Source organism: Sphaeramia orbicularis, chromosome 8, assembly GCF_902148855.1.
Source record: "Sphaeramia orbicularis chromosome 8, fSphaOr1.1, whole genome shotgun sequence".
NCBI lineage: Eukaryota > Metazoa > Chordata > Actinopteri > Kurtiformes > Apogonidae > Sphaeramia > Sphaeramia orbicularis.
In genome coordinates this window covers 29,738,611-29,757,132 of record NC_043964.1, presented here as the reverse complement: position 1 = coordinate 29,757,132, position 18,522 = coordinate 29,738,611, and the positions used below count along the sequence as shown (strand labels likewise).

General features: G+C 38.0%; 2 protein-coding genes across 3 annotated transcripts; one reads left to right on the top strand and one right to left on the bottom strand.

The window, feature by feature from the left end:
• Positions 1-2,910: 2,910 nt before the first annotated feature.
• On the bottom strand, positions 2,911-11,652 carry cdr2a (cerebellar degeneration-related protein 2a). The gene is made up of 7 exons (XM_030142430.1): positions 11,433-11,652; positions 9,861-9,973; positions 8,373-8,521; positions 8,060-8,236; positions 5,939-6,244; positions 5,544-5,820; positions 2,911-4,737 (listed from the first exon to the last, which is right to left on the bottom strand). Exons 1-7 carry the CDS (start codon positions 11,509-11,511, stop codon positions 4,453-4,455), a joined length of 1,386 nt encoding a protein of 461 aa, XP_029998290.1. The 5' UTR covers positions 11,512-11,652; the 3' UTR covers positions 2,911-4,452.
• Positions 11,653-11,786: 134 nt separating this feature from the next.
• mfsd13al (major facilitator superfamily domain containing 13a-like) lies at positions 11,787-18,376 on the top strand. Of its 2 annotated transcripts, none has more exons than XR_003936149.1 (7): positions 11,787-12,507; positions 12,625-12,939; positions 13,122-13,550; positions 14,481-14,635; positions 15,032-15,102; positions 15,299-15,442; positions 18,075-18,203. XR_003936149.1 is itself a non-coding variant. In XM_030142429.1 (7 exons), the coding sequence occupies exons 1-7, from the start codon at positions 12,295-12,297 to the stop codon at positions 18,214-18,216; spliced, it is 1,482 nt and encodes a 493-aa protein (XP_029998289.1). In that variant the 5' UTR covers positions 11,787-12,294; the 3' UTR covers positions 18,217-18,376. The 2 variants fall into 2 exon arrangements, 1 of the variants encoding a protein (XP_029998289.1); XM_030142429.1 differs by having other exon boundaries at positions 15,019-15,102; positions 18,075-18,376.
• The last annotated feature ends 146 nt before the right edge of the window (positions 18,377-18,522 follow it).

Here is an 18,522-nt window from a genome sequence, read left to right as displayed (position 1 = left end):
TGAAATGTGGTGGTTACTATGCACTGATATCAAATAACAGCTGTTATCCGTCCTGACTCGCTCAGCCAGCCACTAGAGGTGTGACGTTCGCGGACGAGTCGAGTCTTTTGAATGGCACTTTTCAGTGAACGATAAGAACCGATTCATTTGCGAGCCGTTCTTATATTCACATTGCCCACACTGCCTTCATGCTTCACCTGTGTGCCTATGAGTCTGAGTTGTCCACGCTGCCTTCACTTGAACGACTAATGACATGTCCGAGTTTGAGTTGTCCCAGCACACCACATTCACTTGAACTACGCAGCTTCGTGCGCAGCTAATTTAGGGGAGGAGTTATCAGTGAGTGACAGACTGGACTGGAGACATTTACCAGAGATGGAACTTTTGGCTCTTTGAAGGGAGCCGTCCAATCAGGAGCCGTTCACTGAAAAGAGCCGTTCAATAAATTGGCTCTTTTATGTTTTTTGCATTATTTTGAAACACCAGTGTTTAAATGACTAAATAGGCTACATGTGATGATTGACATTACATTTTAAAGGTGTTTAATTGGCGCGGCAGTAAATATTATCTCACCGTAAAAAAGAATAGTTAGTTCAAATGTGTGGGCTAAATACATGACATGAGAGGTGACATTAGGCAAATGCTGGAATTTGACTACAAACATGACGGTACATTATGTGGACTAGTCTGTAGCCTAAAAATGAAGAAGAAAATAAAACATTTTCTTATGCAATAATATTTTATTCTCCTCAAAATAAGAACAATAAATGTGTGTAAACATACGGAAAAAATTGCACAAAAGCAACAGTGATTAATCACTGCAATTACTTAAAATACCTGAACTATAGTGCATGCCCATCTTTTCTTTCTGAAAAGTGCATCCAAACACTACTCCTGTTTCTTTGGCTCATTACTCACAGGTGGTCACTCACTCACTCTCAAACTTTTCTCCAGTTTTAACCAGTCTTCCAGCTCCGTCTCCTCCAGTATGCTCACCTCACGCTTCAAACTGTTGTTTTTTTTGCTGACTTCTTGCCATGAGACATGCGCAGTGCACTCTTTTTTTTCTGCTTGAACATTCTCCTCCTGCCCAATGCCTCCCCAGTGATGCTAAATTGACAGACAATCGGACACTCCCTCCTTAAAAAAAAAAAACAAAAAAAAATGAACGGCTCTTTGCAAAGACTCAGTTCCCATTGTTTATTTCAAAGACCCGTTCAAAAGATTTAATTCGTTTGTGAGCGTCACATCACTAACATTTACCGCTGGATCAGGGAGGAGCGACTGAAAAAAGTGGAGATATGGGATTAACTGGAGGAGCATCTTCTTCCTATAAATGCAGATATGCACTTATGTGGTGGAAAAGCCGGGCCCAGGTGGACCCCAGCCTCACCACAGTCATGGTGTTCAGTACCTGTCTGCTGTTCTACTCTATGCAACTGGCCCATGAAACATAACTCAAAAATCAGTTTCCTTTTACATATTTGAAGGTTTTTCAAAAAAGTAACGCAATAATTACTTTCCCTGGTAACTAATTACATTTATGAAGGAGTAATTCCATTACTAATTTAATTACTTTTTTTTGAGAAAGTAACTAGTAACTATAACTAATTACTTTTTAAAAGTAATTTGCCCAACACTGCTTTTGTGGCAGTTCTAAAATAGGTTTTTCCTCTATATTTAACTTTTAAGTGTTTAGTCACCATTTATTATAATATTATATTCAGTGAAAATCAGGTATTTTCCTACATTTAATTCACTGATCATGTAGATGTTTACAAAAGCTCAATTAAAAGTTGGTGTTTAATATATCAAAAACAGAGAAAACTGAAGAAAGGGTGACTTTTTCAGCAAAGATATCAATAACTGAACGTAAAAGCAAATATCTCCATCCACTGTCATTGATCCAACTCCATGGGTTTTACTGGAGAAGCCATGTTATAGAAGGTGACAGTGTTTCCACATTCACTACGGAGCCTCTGAACATCCAAATGGGTCATATCTGATGACCATGAAAAGATGATGAATTGTTTTTTACACCAATTATTCAAATGAATTGATAGGAATAGTGGATCAGCCGGTACAACAGATACTTTTGTTTGCTGGTAGCTGTTTGGGTCTTCATGGGTTAAGCCGTGTTTGGTTTCTAATACAGTCTGGTCTGAGCCTGTGTTGAAATTGTTGATTTGTGTGCACATAACTACCTTTACATAGAGCATTAAAATAGAAAAAATATATGGAGAAGTACAGTTATGTAAGTCAAATCACTGTACACCACCTACAAATACACCTAAAATTAAAATTCAGACTTCATGTACACTAATGCAGAATGTTTAGAGTGAACTTTGGGCCACTGGCTGGCCTCCAGAAACAGAGGAATGTGTGGGGGACTTTGCTTGAGTTGGAGTGAATTAGACACACTGTGCATTTTGTGACAGTTCCATTAATCCCTCAGTTTTAGACCAACATTTGAAAGAAAACATAGGGCTAGAGCTACAGAGGCTTCTGCTTCTGACTTTGCTGATGCTATGATTAGATTCCTGCATTCTTGCTCATGGTCTTGCAGAGACCTGTCCCATTTGGGTAAGTGAGGTATGTAATCCCCTTGTTTAGGGGTTTTAATGGATTTGTGGCAAGTTGAACACAATGTAGAGAAACTAACTTGTGTAAAACCTAATTATGAGAAGACAAAGCCCCATTAATTACAGAAACAAAAATGCTGTCTCCGCGCGGACACACTGCATTGAGTTCCACTAGCAGAACACAAGTAGTCTTTCCATTTTTCCACCTGATGAACAGAGGACAGGTTGAAACAACCTATATGTGCACAAAAACTATGTGGTGATGTTATGTTTTCATTCTGATTTGAGCATCTCCAGTGCAAATACACATGACAGACCACTCACTGAGCTCTTTGCAGAATTGTTTTTACTAGTTAGTTGCGAGCAAAAACATGTTAATTTCAATTGACAGCACATATCATTACACACAGATGTTTCTGCAGTAGCACAAACTTCACAGCTTTAAAACTGAAAACTGCTAAATGCCCCAAGTATTTTAAACATCAGCATTAAGCATCATCTTTGCACATTAACATTAAGCCAGATAATAACATACAATGACATTTTCATAACTTAATGTAGACTTGAAATTTGCAAAATTTAAGAATCATATAGACTGCCCAGATCTAGCCGTATATAGTTCGTAATAGCAGGTTAGTAAAATCACCTCTTTACTGACCACAGCCAAATGTTTTACATGTTTCTTGATAGACATTTCCTGTATATATAATAATCCACATGGTTCTCATTTTCACATATATCATAATTTCTGTTCAACATTTCTACCTGAAATCATCCTAAATCAGTATGAACATGAGAAAATTTGAGGCTTGAGGGAACACGTTTTCTATTCTTGATATCGCTCAGTAATTATGTTTTCAGTTATTTGTGTCAAATAGAATATTGACCATAACATAGACCATACTTCAATACATATAATTAACTCAGTCACTCTCAACTGACCCATCTGAATACTAAGCAATAGAGAAAATAAATAATCTTTTTCAAAAATAAATAGAAACTGTGATTCAGTTATAAAAGTGCACAGCCATTATTGTATGTAACCTACTAGTATAAAGACACTCATCAGAGCCTGAGCTGTACAGAGGATAGACTGTTACAGTTTTCCTGTTTCCACTGATACTTCTATGGTGATATACCAGTGACTCTTCACTGGTGAGCCAACTATTGTTCACTTGCACAAACCAACATGTACTAGCTGTTAAGCTAATTATCCCAAACACCTGAGACTTTAGTTATTAAACAACAATGGTTTTTCATCCTATTACAACATTCCAAACTTTCTGTTTACATAAGACACACAACTCCGGCTTATGTTAACACACTTCTAAAATGAGAGTATGCTTTTCTCTTTCCAGCACCAAATGATCGAGCAGTAACATGGATAACCTGCTATGAACAATAAATACTGTTGTAGATGGAATAACATTTGTAGATTTGTAGGTCACACAGTGAAATGTGCTTGACATTAGCTTAGGATCCGTTAGTACAGATTAACCTGACTATCTTATAAGACTACAACAATACCTTCTTGCTACAATAAACTACATATTAGTCATTCTTAGTATATTTGTTTTTGCTGTCATTGGAGAGAATGCTCACTTCAAGTCATACAACAGATTATACAATTCTAACAACACTTGATTCTGCACAAGGACGGAGTGAAAGGAACAGTGCTGACTTATACAAACACGTGCATGAATATGACAGGACATAAGAGGATTGCAGCCCGTCTAAGACGCAAATGGACTGGCTGCACTGCACAGCAGCCACTGAATTTCAATACAACAAAGCAACCTCGAAGCCTCTGTCAAAGTGTTCAGACATAAACAAGTGCAAACCCCCTGTCACTAGGTGGTAAGAAATACAATCATTGGGTGGAGACCTGAGAATCACAGTCCCTGAGTGGACGTCTGTTCTCACTGAGGTCCTCTTTGGTCTTCTGGATACAGGTGAAGATCTCCTTGAAGAGAGCCTTGTACTCTGGCTGTTGGCCACCTTCTAAACCCACAATCAAATCACACATAGTAGTTGAGCTGGACAGGCGGCGGCGAGTCCGGCTGTTTGCCAAGGGGGTGCTGGATGTCTGAACGGCCTTATGGCTGAGCTCGTCTGTCGTCTGCTTACAACGTAGCAGAAGTTCATCATATTTCACCTGTGTACAAACACAATTTTCTCATGAAATTGTTCTTTTTATTCTTGTGCATCATTGACCTGTATAAAATATTCAAGAAATAAAGGATCACATTGATGTACACACTATTAGGGTCTGAACTAGAGCTGCACAATATATCGTTTGAGCATCGACATTGCGATGTACGTGTGCGCAACAGTCACATTGTAGGTCCTGCAAAGTAGGAGGCAAATGAACTCAACGTGTTCTCATCTAATTTCAAGGGTATGTGACACACACTGCACGCAGCGATCCACCAATCACAATCTTTCTTAATCAGTTTGGAGTGAGTTGCTGGTAACAACATTGAAAAATGAGCAACGAACAAGAGAAAAATCACCCTAAACGAAGACTTGGTGCCTTAAAGAAAAGCAACGTCAATCATCTGGAATTATTTTGGCTACAAGAATGATGATATTGAAACACGTGTTCTGTGTTGACAGTGCCTTGCACCTGTTGCCACAACGAGAGGTAACACAACTAGTTAGTTTGACCATTTATGTCAGCACCATACAGCTGTTATATACTCCTGAGTATTTTTTCATATTGCAATATATATCGCAGAGTTAAAAAAAAAAAAAAATCGCCATGTCAGTTTTTTCCAGTATCGTGCAGCCCTAGTCTGAACAGATCTTAATCAGGCCTAAGAGATCTCATGTAAATGACCAACAGTGACCTGGTTGTGTTTATATATGGTCAGTCCTTCTGAACAAGTCCATCATTCACAAAAATACTTATTCTACTTTTGTCAAATATACACTGTACCAGACATGTTATTGATACACCACCTGTAATGCGCTGTACTGTGCATCCACCTCATTGAGCAGGGAGATGCCCCTCTGTTTCACTGCTTCTGCTCGTCTTATACACATCTGCTCGTGGCCACGGCGAATCTCATCTGTGTTTGTCAGAACGCTGTCACTGTTACACCTCTGTCTGTTGGATCGTTTCAGCTCCTCATCGTTTTCCACTTTTTCCTCCGTGTCACTTTGCTCCAGACTAGGCTTTTCCTCAGAGGAAAAAAATACTGTATCAGGTAACAGCAGCTGTTGTGGTCTTTTGAAACTAGTGGGAAAGGAGGAGATGAAGAGGTGCAAGTTTTTATGCAACTAAAAAGAACAAAAATGTACAAAAATATGGCACAATTAATTAGGGAAATCAAAAAAACAAAAACAGCTCTCACTTGTTGGCTCGGTCTCGGTGCCACAGAAGACGCAGCTGTTCCACTTCAGTTTCCAGGTCCTTCTGGCGGGCCCGGCATCCCTCCAGCCGGGCCAGCTGCTGCTCCAGGACTCTGTTCTCTGTCGCTGTCAGCTCACGCTCCCGCTCTGCAGCCTCCCTGTGGGTCCGCTCTAAGGCGATCTGGTTCTTAAGGGTCTGTATGGAGCGTTGCAGAGCTGTATGCTCCTCCTCTGGGTTTTCATGTCTTCCTCGGTCATAGCAAAAGTCCTGAGACGACCAAAGTCCTCCTACATGGCTGTCATCATGCCTGAGCCGGGACAGATATGAGTTGAAAGGTCACACTGAGAATATAGCAACACTTTCATAACTGTCACCATCTATTTTCAATTATTAGCCAACAACACACGGGGGGGGTACAGGAGATACTGTTTGGGTTATTTAAAAAATCTTCCACAAAAAGCAAATTTTTGATTCCAGGATATTTGCTTATAAAACTGAATCTAACATGAAATAAGAGTGTACATTCAGTTTGGGAGCCTGTGATTTCTATTTAAGTATTTAAGTTTAAATATTTAACATGTTAATTTTGAAATACATGTATAAACGTATTTAATTTATTTCATAAGGCTGTTTTCTTAGCTTAAACAAAATTTTAAGATGATGTGGAAATGAAAAGGAACATTAACTTATGTAGAATTGCTCTTATGATTTAGAGATAAGAGTCCATTATGAAGTAGATCATTAAAAAAAAAGGATGTGCCAAGAAAAGTTTGGGAAACACTGATTTACACTTAAATTATAATAGTAATTTGGGCACTGAATATTAACAGGAAGCGAAAACTTGCCAGGGTGCTGTAATAACTAAATGATCTCAAATTGTATTCAACATGTAGTCTGATGCTGCGATCTTTGTCAGAGACAACACATATGGGTCAGTGCCATTATTGACTGTATTAGTGAGCTATAGGTTACCCTGCTTTCTCATTATTTTGTGGTACGAAAGGCAGGAAGCAAAGACAACACGGGCGTGTTTTATTTCTGACAATAGTGGAGGATTAGGTCCTTCCTCATTTGGATTATGTCTGATCTGGCTCTGGGTGACCTGAAGCATCTCCAGTTAGCCTGAGAGGAATGAATCATTAGCAAATTGAGGGTAAGAGAAGGTCAGACGACATAGACAGTATTTCTTACTGTTCAGACACTTTGCCCTTTGGTTTAATAATTAAGTTTAAGACGAAGAAGAAGAATCTTTATTTTGTCAGTCGGTTAACATGCACCACACCTGAAAAATATTCTTTTGCAGTGGGTCAATGACAAGATTCCTTCTATCTGTGGTTGGTGAAAAATCATTTTTGAACTGATTCCTCTAGAATATCTTACCAATATTATACATGACAGTGAAGATCAGTTCTACAGAGTGTAGTGCCTATTTTTGGACTATATCGGACCGGACCTCTCTTCTATTCTATTAAAAGGACTGTTGTGCACTTAAATGATACTCTTAAATGTGACTCCCCTACATTGTAAGTCTGACCTACCACCTTCTGTATTAAGCTATGTTTTTGTGTTTTTAATTCTCACGTAAGAGCTGACGTATATGTTTTGTTTTGTGTCTAGTCTTTTGAAGACACCGTTTTGTTGAATGAAACTCAAAAAAATTGCAATAAAAACAATGGGAAAAAAAAAAAGAAAACATGCACTACACCGAAATTTGTCCTCTGTCTTTAGCACACCACTAGATCATGCATCACACACTGCATACTAGGAGCGGTGGGCTCGCCATGTCAGGTGCTCAGGAAGCAAATAGTGGGGTTAAGTGCCTTGCTCAAGGGCACATCAGCCAACAATTCTCCACCAGTCTGGGGAATCGAACCGGCAACCCATCACTCACAAGCCGACTCTCCAGCCATCTAGGTCACGGCTGGACAACCTGTCACCACGTTGCATGCAGATGTGTTTCTGGTAATCTTTAATTCTCAAACTCTGACAGGAGCAAACACCTCTAAAGTCTATGTCAAAATTCTTATGATAACAAGCTGTCACAGTACAATAAGTCCACTACTGCTATTTCCTTTTGTAAATAGTTCCCCTTAGACATCATGTGCGTGCATACATGTAATACCTGTCATGTTGTAAGTCATAAAGCTCTTTGAGGCAGGACACACTCTGTGCTCCGAGTGACCGCCGTTGCTCTGCCTGTTCTCTTTTGCTGCGCTCCACCTGGGCAGTCTTCAGCTCCTCCACCTGAGTCTGCAGGTCTTCCATGTGGGTCTGAAGGCCTTCGATGGTCTCCGTTAGACTGAAAGTGAAAATAAAGACAGCCCACTTTTGCTGAGGTCTTCCAAAATGAGACTATTATCTTTACAACTCTCAGACTGAATAATGTGGTGTTATTAAATTTCCAAGGCAAATTAAGTGATAAGTGGTAAACGGACCTGTGGATCTTCTGCTGGGCCAGGCGATTGTCCTGCACTAGTTTGTGGTTGCCTTGCTCCAGATCTCTGGCAGCCATGTCTAACTGTTCATACACTTTGGCGTGCTGGTCGTTCATTTGACGCAGCAGGTCCACTTGCTTGGACAGATGCTAGTGCACAACAGAGGGAAGAGGAGAACATTTAGATTGTTGAACAGTATCTTCAACAAAGGCACATGGTGCTGAGAGTCTAATGTTACTCCTCTTACAACATGCATTTATCACACCATAAACTGCAAATTAACAGGAGCTTATTTGAATGTGCTGACAATAAAATACTTGCCTTATCATATGCAACACCTTTTACATTTATTTTTTTAAATCCATGACATAGAAGTAAAGGTTATCCAGGAAAAAACAGCACTGTGGCCAGAGATGATAAGGTGTATTTATTTAGATACCAATCATGATTCTACTTAACATACATTTTATTTCTGCAATATCTCATTATGTCCTTTGGATGAAAATAGAAGGCTTCATTTACTTAACGCATTTAAATTATTCACTATGCTGGGTGATTTGGAAAAATAGCTGCTAAAATGTCACTGACCAAATTAGTCTCCCTATGTAGAAATCCATGCAACCATTTATCTACTGCTTTTTAAAGTGGACACAAAGCAACATCAAAGTCCTGGTTCACACAACCAGGTGCAGCTTTGAGGCTGTCATGAGTGAGGTAGGTAATAACACAGACAGACACTCCATGATGAGGGTCAAAGAGACGCAAGGGATTAGCATATCACCCTCAATAATTCCCCTGGGAAGAAGGTGCTTTGCTGTAAACTAATTAAGGCTCTTATCCACACCGATCTGTTGAATGCCATATCCTGGACCTCAAACAGAGCAGCGAAGCTTTCAGAAACCAAAATTTACTGACATTTTTTGATTATTTTAACATATACTTTACCAGACGAATAAACAAAGACACAAGATCTACTGTTTTTCATATTACCTTAAATGGTTTTTAACATTTACTGTGTTTTTATGGATTGTTTTGTCCATTGTTTCAATAGATGTGTTGAGAACCTAATTCTTCACTACAATCTTTGTTGCTTGAACACTGTCCAAGGTAAAGGTAGAAGAAGACTGCTGAAAGGCTTTCTATAATTAGATAAACAAACATCCTGCCAAGAGATGCACTGAGCCAAAAGCTCACTAGAATGTGAGACTGATCAGGATTGGCGTTTACAAAATCCTGTTTAAAATTAAGAGAAAGGTATAAACTTTATCTCAATGAATAATCTTACACACTGGACTTTTCATTTATTTAAAATTACTACATTTATAATAACTGCACTGGACTATAATGCATGCTAACGAAATAATAAACCAGATGGTGGAAAAGACAAATTTATGGTTATAAGTTATTGTTACAAATAAATATACTGTATATTTTGCACAGTGAAAATCACTGAAGGATAGCACTGGGGATTTAAGAGCTCTATATCACCTCTATCTCCTGTAACTGCTCCTGGTTGGTGGAATACATCTGCTGCAGAGCCTGCTCAAGATCATGGTTCCTGTCGAGGAGGGTTTTCCCCAGCTCTGCTGCCAAACGGAGATCTGTCAAAGAAGGAAAACATGTAAACACATCACACAAGGGCTTCAATGACCAAACACAGGCAAGTCAGAGAGTTAAATGCATGTTAAGGGGATAAACATAGACTGGCATTAAGACAGCCCTGACACACAACATTGTCTCAGAATGTCGTGAATGTGGCACGAGTAAACCACAGAGGAATCTACTGCATGCCTCAGGATATCCTTGTGACCCTTTCCTCATTCATTTCTATTCTCTTGCTATCTAACAACTGTGTTTATTTGTCGTTAGAAATTAAGTGAAGCAAATCAGATAAGGCACCACACTGACACGCACAGTGAACAAGTCATAAGTATGTTTGCTAGAGTATATTTAACAAAAAACATGCTCACAGGCCTCCAAAAAATAACCTTTGGCCCCACCCTGAAGCACTCAGACAGCAGTTGAGAGGAGGGCTCTGCGAACTGATACAAATCTGGTGCAAATACCTCAGATTATCTCCACAAGTAACTGGTGAAATAGCAGATCTGCTACAGAACAACTTTTATTGAACTGTTCAGGGACAAGGAAAGTTATAGGAAGTCATTCATAGCTGATTTCACTATTGTGATCTGAGCTGTCCTGAGGTTTTCTATAATTATATTCACTTATTGTTGTACTGTTTTACACCCTCTAAAAACATGTCTGACAGCATATTCATTGTCTTCTGTGTTTATTTCTATTACACAGACAGTTCAACACAACAGTTCACTCCAGGAATGTACAATACAATGTACTTGATAACTGGATTACTATTCTATTAATGTTCAGAATTACTGACATATCCTGCCCAAGTAAAATATACTTTGGTTTATTCCTAGTTTCAGTATTGATCTGTGTTGAAAATTATTTAAGACTGTCTAATCAAATCAATTGTGTTGCCCACAACGGAACTTTGTCTTAGGCTAAAGTACAAAACAGCTGGAAGCTACATAAACAGTACACATAAACAAGACTATACAGACAAAGGCATACAACATGCATAAAAACAAGTACTCTACACAATAAATGCAATAAAAAAAATTATAATAAAAATATAAAATACTACAATAAAAACTAAAAGATCCTTGAGACTTTTGGAATGAATGAATATTTAAGTCTATTGAATCTATTATTAGGGTGAGAAATTGCCTTCAAAAATCATTCTTTTGTGTGAACATACTACAAGCAGTTGAATAAATCTGAAACAATCAACATAATGCAAGTGACAGCCAGAGGAAATCCTGTCCACAAAGCTCTGAATATGTTTCAACTTTTACCCCATGACTGAATGTGATTCTGTGTCATGAGAGTAGGCGATACAAAGTCTGTGTGAGCGATGCACCTCCACTTGTGTATTCAGTGTTATTCATTATTAAGTTTACCCCTGGCATGGATCATTACATTAGAATAAAGTGTCATGTCAGGATTACAGAGGTTACAGGGCGACACCCCAGCTCTTACCGTGTTCCAGGTCCTGCGGGTGGTACCAAGGCTCCCCATCTTTGTCAAACTCTTCCTCCAAAATCATGTCCGTTAACATTTTAAAGCCACGAAGCGAGTGGGGACTCCACCTGACGGAAAGGTGAGAAGCAGGTGTGTATTTTTCCGTTACTCCTGCAGTTATCCGCTCTTCGCGTTCTGTGTCGGAGATGTGAGCTCCTACATCCTCCCGGTGAGTCTGAGCCGTTAAGTCTGTTGTCTACGGCAACGTGGCAAATCTCTAATACACTCCAACATCCGGTAGGTGGCACAGATACTGTTTAACTAAACATATTTTACTGAAAACGAACAGTGTCAAATTTATTTATGTTTTTAATTAATACTTAGTTTTATGACTTACTACCGTAAGTATGAGTATCGCAAACATTTAAATATATATTTAAAAGTTTGCTGTCGTAACTTCCTCCTTCTGTTGACAGGCGTTCTCATTGACAAGTCACAGAGCAGTAAGTGGAACCATGACCTGCTTCTGACCAATCACGTGTTTGTTTAGGAACTTGAAGACCCGCCCCGTTTGGAAGGCACGGAAAACGAGTTTGATAGGATGTAGGTGTACTGAATTATTATTGTGCCACATATCCAGCAAACTCTGTCAGTTTAGTTAGAAGAAGCGTCCTGACGTATGCGACATTTAAGAAAATGAGAGAGCTGGGTTGAAAAATTGACGATTTTTTTTTGCTCCGGATATTGATCCATTCATCAGTTTTTGCTAGTATCAGCTATGCTAAACACGAACAGTATGAAGTGTTAAGTCTGCAGAAGGACGCAGTTCCTTGTGTTCGACTGGTTCGACCTACTAGTTTTCTCAGTAACAGGAGCTGCAATGGCCTCGGAGGAGAAACCTGTTCCAGGTGTCCGACCCGGAAGAATGAACGTCCTTCGGCACCTGATAAATTTGGGGGTTAATCCAACAGCATTGGCGTTTGCTATGACCACTCTGGGCGCTGCTATGATCAACAACATATTCAGCTTCTACTATGTCAAACTTTTCCTCAATAAGTACAAGATATCAGAGTCAGCATTTCACCAATCACAAGTGAGTATTTAATTCTTACATTCAGCTGCTCTCATCCAAATGCATGTCAGTGTCTGTTGAAAGGCTAATCTAGCCAATAATAGAAGTATTCCTTTAGTTGGTGTGGTGTATTCACAGGTGGTGTACATGGTGTGGAATGCCATCAATGACCCTCTGTTTGGCTACCTCCAAGATAACTCCAAAGTGCCCTGCTGCTCTCAGCGGCGTCTCTCCATCCTGTATGGTGCACCCCTCTACTCTCTTGCTTTTCTTGTACCCTGGTTCCCATGGCGGTCCTACTTTCCTGGTGACTGGATGAGCGGCTTGCATCTGATGGTGGCACTATGTGCCTTTGATGGCATGCTGACTTTTGTGTTGCTGGCGCAGTGTGCCTTATTTGCTGAGATTTCCAGTCATCATCAAAGTCGACTAAGACTTATAAAGTACAACCAGGTAACAACATTGTACTGATGAGATTTACCTCTTAGGTATTGAAATTCAGTGATAAACATCACCAGACACTTGATACCTGATAGTGTCTTGTCAGTGTATTTTTTTTTTAAATTTGGTACCCAACCCTCTACTGTTTACCCACATTGTCTTACCATTTTTTTCTCCTCATGTTATTTTCCCAGGTTGCTGCTCTGATTGGCTCCTCCAGCGTCCTCATCTGTGGTGTGCTGTCCAAAAACATGGAAGACTTTGCAGCCTTCCAAGCCTTCACAGTGCTTATAGCTATCCTCAGCTGTAGCTGCATGCTCTATACAGGCTTCTACAGCGAGAGCCGCTTCGATAGCAAATTATCTCAAACAGATGCACAAGAGTCTGTCAACCCGACTTCCCATCAATCAGCAGTTTCCTTCTCCTTGTTAAAAACCCTGACATGGCAAATCCTGACAAACAGGGACTTCCAACTGTTTGTGCTCATGAACTTTTTCCAGGTTTTCATGTTGGCTTTCTTTAACAATTTTACTATGATATTTGCTGAGCATCTTATTCCCCCAGACACACTGCCATCACTGGCCAAGAGCATCATGTATGGAGCTGGATTTATCTGCCCACAGGTAACATGTCATCACCAGAAAGCTGGATCAGAAAAGTAGCAATTATGTATAGACTTAGTCTTTGTTTGCATGTGATATATCCATTAGCATAATGTCACAGTTTTGCTTGTTTTGGTCCATTAACAATAAGCTGCACTTAATTCACAGAATTACTGATAAGAGTCCAAAATCCTGCACACATTTATACATAAACAATTGGCCTTGTACAAGATGATTTTCATACTTTTATTATGAGAAATTTCTGTTACTTTATTTATTTGATGGGCTTATATGAGAAGCTGTGCCAGAATAAGTAAACTTTTTTAACTTCATAAGACAGCGTAAATTAGATTAATTTTATGAATGCCATTTATGTCACCAGCTGTGCCAAATAGTTTTTTTGTCAGCAAATTGTGAAGTGTAGTGAAATTTACATAATAATCTGCCATCACTTAGTGAAAAACTAATTACACCTGATTCCTACAACAGATCTGGATCACCTGTAAATTGTGTTTGTATCTGAAGGAAAATTCAAAATAGGAAAACAATAAAAGTGGCGAGTTGTCCTAAATCACTTATACATGGTGTTAAAGAACAACAAATTTGTCAGTGTGAGTGGCTCCTCCATGAGACCTGTGGTCTACCCCTTAATGTGAAGATTATCATTAGTTGAATGTATTGTCTTTAAACCATCCTGATTGGTACAGAACACCACTTGGAAATTCCCCAGACTTAAGTATAAACTGATCCTTCACAACACACTATTGTTACACAGAAGTTTCGTCCTTTTGGCAGAACAGCTTATGAAAACAATGCACTGTGTTTTTCAGTTTCAAATGACTCATTCAACAAGGAAATGCCTCCAAAAAACTTGATCTACCATCTCGGACATTACTTTGTATTGTTGCTGTGTATTACTATGGTATTATGTGTCTTTCCACTTGTGTCCAGCTACTCGTGTTGAGCTGCCAACGTCTGCTTCGTGGTCTTGGTTACTACAGGATCATCCTCTACACCTTCTACTTGGAAGCTGGAATGGCGGCTCTCATGTTAGCACTTGGACCTCAGCACTACTATGTCCTTGCATTTTTCCTCACTGTTAGCATGTAAGTGCTACGATAACCACTAAGACTACCTCTACTACTTCTACTTCTACTATTTTTGGCTGCTCCTTTTTGAGGTCACCACAACAAATCATCTGCTTCCATCTGATCCTGTCTCCTCAGTCTTTTTTCACAACAACCACCTGCATGTCCTCCTTCACCACATCCATAAATCTCTTTGTTTTTCCTCTTTGCCTCCTGCCTGGTAATTCTGTCTTCATCATCCATCTGCTATTATATTCACTATTCCTTCTCTGCACATGTTTGAACCATCGCACTCTGGCCTCTCTCACTTTGTCGTGTAAGAGCTTAAACAGTCAATATATTAAAAAAGCATTTGATTTTGATTATGTTAAACCCACATTTTTTTCTTTTTTGTGTCATAGGATCATAATTCAGGCTGCTTTCAGTCTTTTTGGCTTGCCTTTGGCCGACATCATTGACACAGACATGCAAATGTACAGACGCAGGTAAAATTATGATTGATGTGACAGAATTAAGTCTTTAATTTCTCATGGACAAATACTATATACAGCAATTCTGCATCTGGTTTTACTTAGACAGCAATAAAAAAGTTTCAAAGTGTGCCAAAATATAAAAGAAAAACACAGATTACCTGGGACTTTGATGTTTTCTAATAATTTTCTCCTTTTCTTTTTCCTGCAGTTCCCCCTTGTCCTCAATGGTGTTTGGAACAAATGCGTTGTTCACCAAACCTGGTCAGTCTTTGGCACCAATGATAGTGCTTAATATCCTCAACCAGTTTGGATATGAACAGCTCAAAGACACTGCAAGGGATTCACATTCAAGGTGCAGATCATTTTTTTTTTTACATTTAAAGTCATCTATGTAGCATTTTGTTGTATCCAGTTTAGGTACCGTGGATAAGTTGGTGATGCTGTTTGCTTATGATACTGACACGATGATGAATGTTAATTTCTTCCATATAATGTTATAATAATACAGTGTTTTCCTGAAGTTTATGGCACCTACGGATTGGGTGTTTGGGGATTCTGCAGTGAGAAATCTCTGCAGCAAAAAATATAATGTCGCATCATTTTGGACATTATTTTTAACATATCTGTGTAATAAAATTTGGTAAAGCTTAACAGATAATAACTAAACAAAATCTAAAAGTCTTGGTTTTGAATTTCACTGGCAACTGACCACATTTGTTAGATATGTGAAAAGTCATTTAAGTTAGATTTCATGGTCTTTACATTAATTTAGGTTTTGGGTTTGGGTGTTGTGTCTTAGCTTTACAATAGCACTGAAACCCTGATCCTGTCATTTATTGCCTGGGCAAACCATAAAATAAACTCTCGCCATAAACTGAGTCTTTGGCTGCTGTGATGGGAGGTTTTATATTATGAGGCAGATATTTTCACCAATGAAAGTAATGTTAACAAATACCCTGTTGGCAGTTACATTATGCTTTAGAAAATGGTCAGCAAACTTAAGAGATAAAACTTGATAAACCACCAAAACTACCTATGTTCACTTCTTACCGTAGACATTGTATTAATTGAATATTTTTAATTGGCTCCAAGTTGTAGTTGCTTTGCCACCAAATAACAGTCCTGTATCACCTATAGGAACATTGTAATGGATGTAATGTAGGACTTTTTTTTTTGCATCAGTGCGCCCTGTAGTAGGGTCAATATATATAACTGAGAGACTTTTGAAGTCTATGGGATATATCTTGCATACATCTTTATTAAAAGTTAAAAAAACAAAACAAAAAAAAACAAACTATTTTTTTTATGTTCATTATGATCATATCTTTAAAAAATCCATAATTATTTAATTATGGAAACAATCAGTTATTAATAAATGATCATTAAATAATTAATAAATGACTAGATACACTAAAATGTCAACTAAACAACCATCCAAATTTAATGACAACCACCTTCTAATTAGCTAAACAATAATAAAATGAAATTATTCAATAATTGTTTTGATTGTGTTCTTTTTATTAAGTTGAGATAATCATGACAGATATTTCTTTTTTGGAAATATATCAAATTTTATATGGAAAATAAAAAAATTGTATCTGTATCCGAGAAATCACTTTCAACTAAGTTACCCATTACAAAAACACCTTTGAAGGAAGTGTGTTAATTCCAAATCACATGACCTGCTCCACATGATGTCATTTCCTCCTGAAGAAAACACTGGCAGGACTCCAAGATGTGTTCTGTCTCCTCTTTCTTAGTTATTTATTTAATATAAAGTAGTGCGTGAGACAAACATGTATTTATCGCACTCTTATGTCAACAGTGTTACTACAGTATCTTTATAAATAACTTTCAATTTAAATTTTACTCAACTGTACACATAATATTTAGAAGAATCTTTCTGTAAAAATGCCATGTGGTGTTATGGTTATGTTGATTTTAGGCCTGAAAGCAGCAAAAATGTCAACTATACCTGTCAACTATGTTACCCTGTACAGGTAGCTCAAAAAGTCCCTCAATTATATATTGACCCACTAGTTTTTGGCTGTTGTATTTTTGCACTATTTACCTTTTTTATCATTCATTATTGATTCTTTGCAACAGATTTTTTTTTTGCTCTTTTGTCAACCCCTGTCCTTGATGAGCTCCCGATTCCTTTTTTTTTTTTCTTTTAGACATCTATACTAAGTATTTGACCCAGTGAAACCCCTAATACTGTTTTTTTTCTTCATATTTATTATTTGTGTTGTCCTTACTCAGTAACCCTGATCTAAAAAGAATGCATCAATGTAATAAAATGCAATGTAGATGGATGAATGTATGAGATGAGATGAGATGAAAGAATATAACCTCAATTTGAGAAACTCACAACTTTACATGAATCAACAGCAGTTTCTTGTTCTCCTTTTAAGTAAATCTTAAACCCAATACTGTTAATGATTAAACCCAGTCCTTCTTAGAGTGCCCCAAAGGTCAGTTGTAATGCAAATCATAGATACAGAGCCAACATTTGCTTATGAGACGCCATAAAATATTAAATACAGCTTAAAGTAATAATAAAACAATCCATTTTATTTTTACAGTGCTCACAGTACTCGGACACATTACATAAAAGCAAAATGTAAAAACAGAATAAATAAGAAAATATCAATAATACCAGTAATGTGCAATGTATAGCACTGAATAATGTACAAGTACTGAGTTTCAGTATGAGATACATGTATAATAGACCTGCTGTCAATTATTTAATACCTCAAAATCAAGAAAATATGATGTGCACATGTATGAGTATTTGTCAGATAGCTAATTTGACATTAAGTATTAATGTTAATATTTTGAACTTAAAATCAGTCTGTTTTCATGGTCGCTTTAAACTGAGATATTCTTACGTATCAACAGCATCAGAGAAGTTGAGTCACTTTAGTTCTTAAGTAAATGTAAAAACACAAACACACTGTAACAGCAGCCTTCCCTCTTTCCAGTGCTTTGGAGAGCCTCCATATGGTCATGTTTTATCTGGTCTGTTTGGTGCCCATGTGCGTCGCTACTGTGCAGATTCTGGCTTGGAGGCCGTTCTCCATACGCAACAGCCACACCGTGGACACTAAGTACATTGATGGCTAGTTTATGTGATTTCAGACCTGTTTTTACTACAAAATTTCATTTTGACTGTTTTCTGTATTTGGGCATAGAAAGTAAAATGCCACACATTGGAAATATCCAGGATAGATGATGTGGAAGAATTGTACTGTGATTTTTTTTTTTTTTTTTTTTTTTTTTTTTTTTTTTTACAGTTGAAGTTACATGTTTGACATATACAGTCACGGAAAAAATTATTAGACCACCATTGTTTTCTTCAATTTCTTGTTCATTTTAATGCCTGGTACAACCAAAAGTACATTTGTTAGGACAAATATAATCATAACAACA

Bases quoted from the DNA above. Each gene is read 5' to 3' on its own strand.
- cdr2a (XM_030142430.1), bottom strand. From the start codon at position 11,511: ATGTTAACGGACATGATTTTGGAGGAAGAGTTTGACAAAGATGGGGAG. The intron at 9,974-11,432 runs GTAAGAGCTGGG...CTTCTTTGACAG, and splicing joins CCCGCAGGACCTGGAACACG to ATCTCCGTTTGGCAGCAGAG. The intron at 6,245-8,059 runs GTATTACATGTA...GTCCCGGCTCAG, and splicing joins TATGACTTACAACATGACAG to GCATGATGACAGCCATGTAG.
- mfsd13al (XM_030142429.1), top strand. From the start codon at position 12,295: ATGGCCTCGGAGGAGAAACCTGTTCCAGGTGTCCGACCCGGAAGAATG. The intron at 15,103-15,298 runs GTAAAATTATGA...TTTTTCCTGCAG, and splicing joins ATGCAAATGTACAGACGCAG to TTCCCCCTTGTCCTCAATGG. The intron at 15,443-18,074 runs GTGCAGATCATT...CCCTCTTTCCAG, and splicing joins GCAAGGGATTCACATTCAAG to TGCTTTGGAGAGCCTCCATA.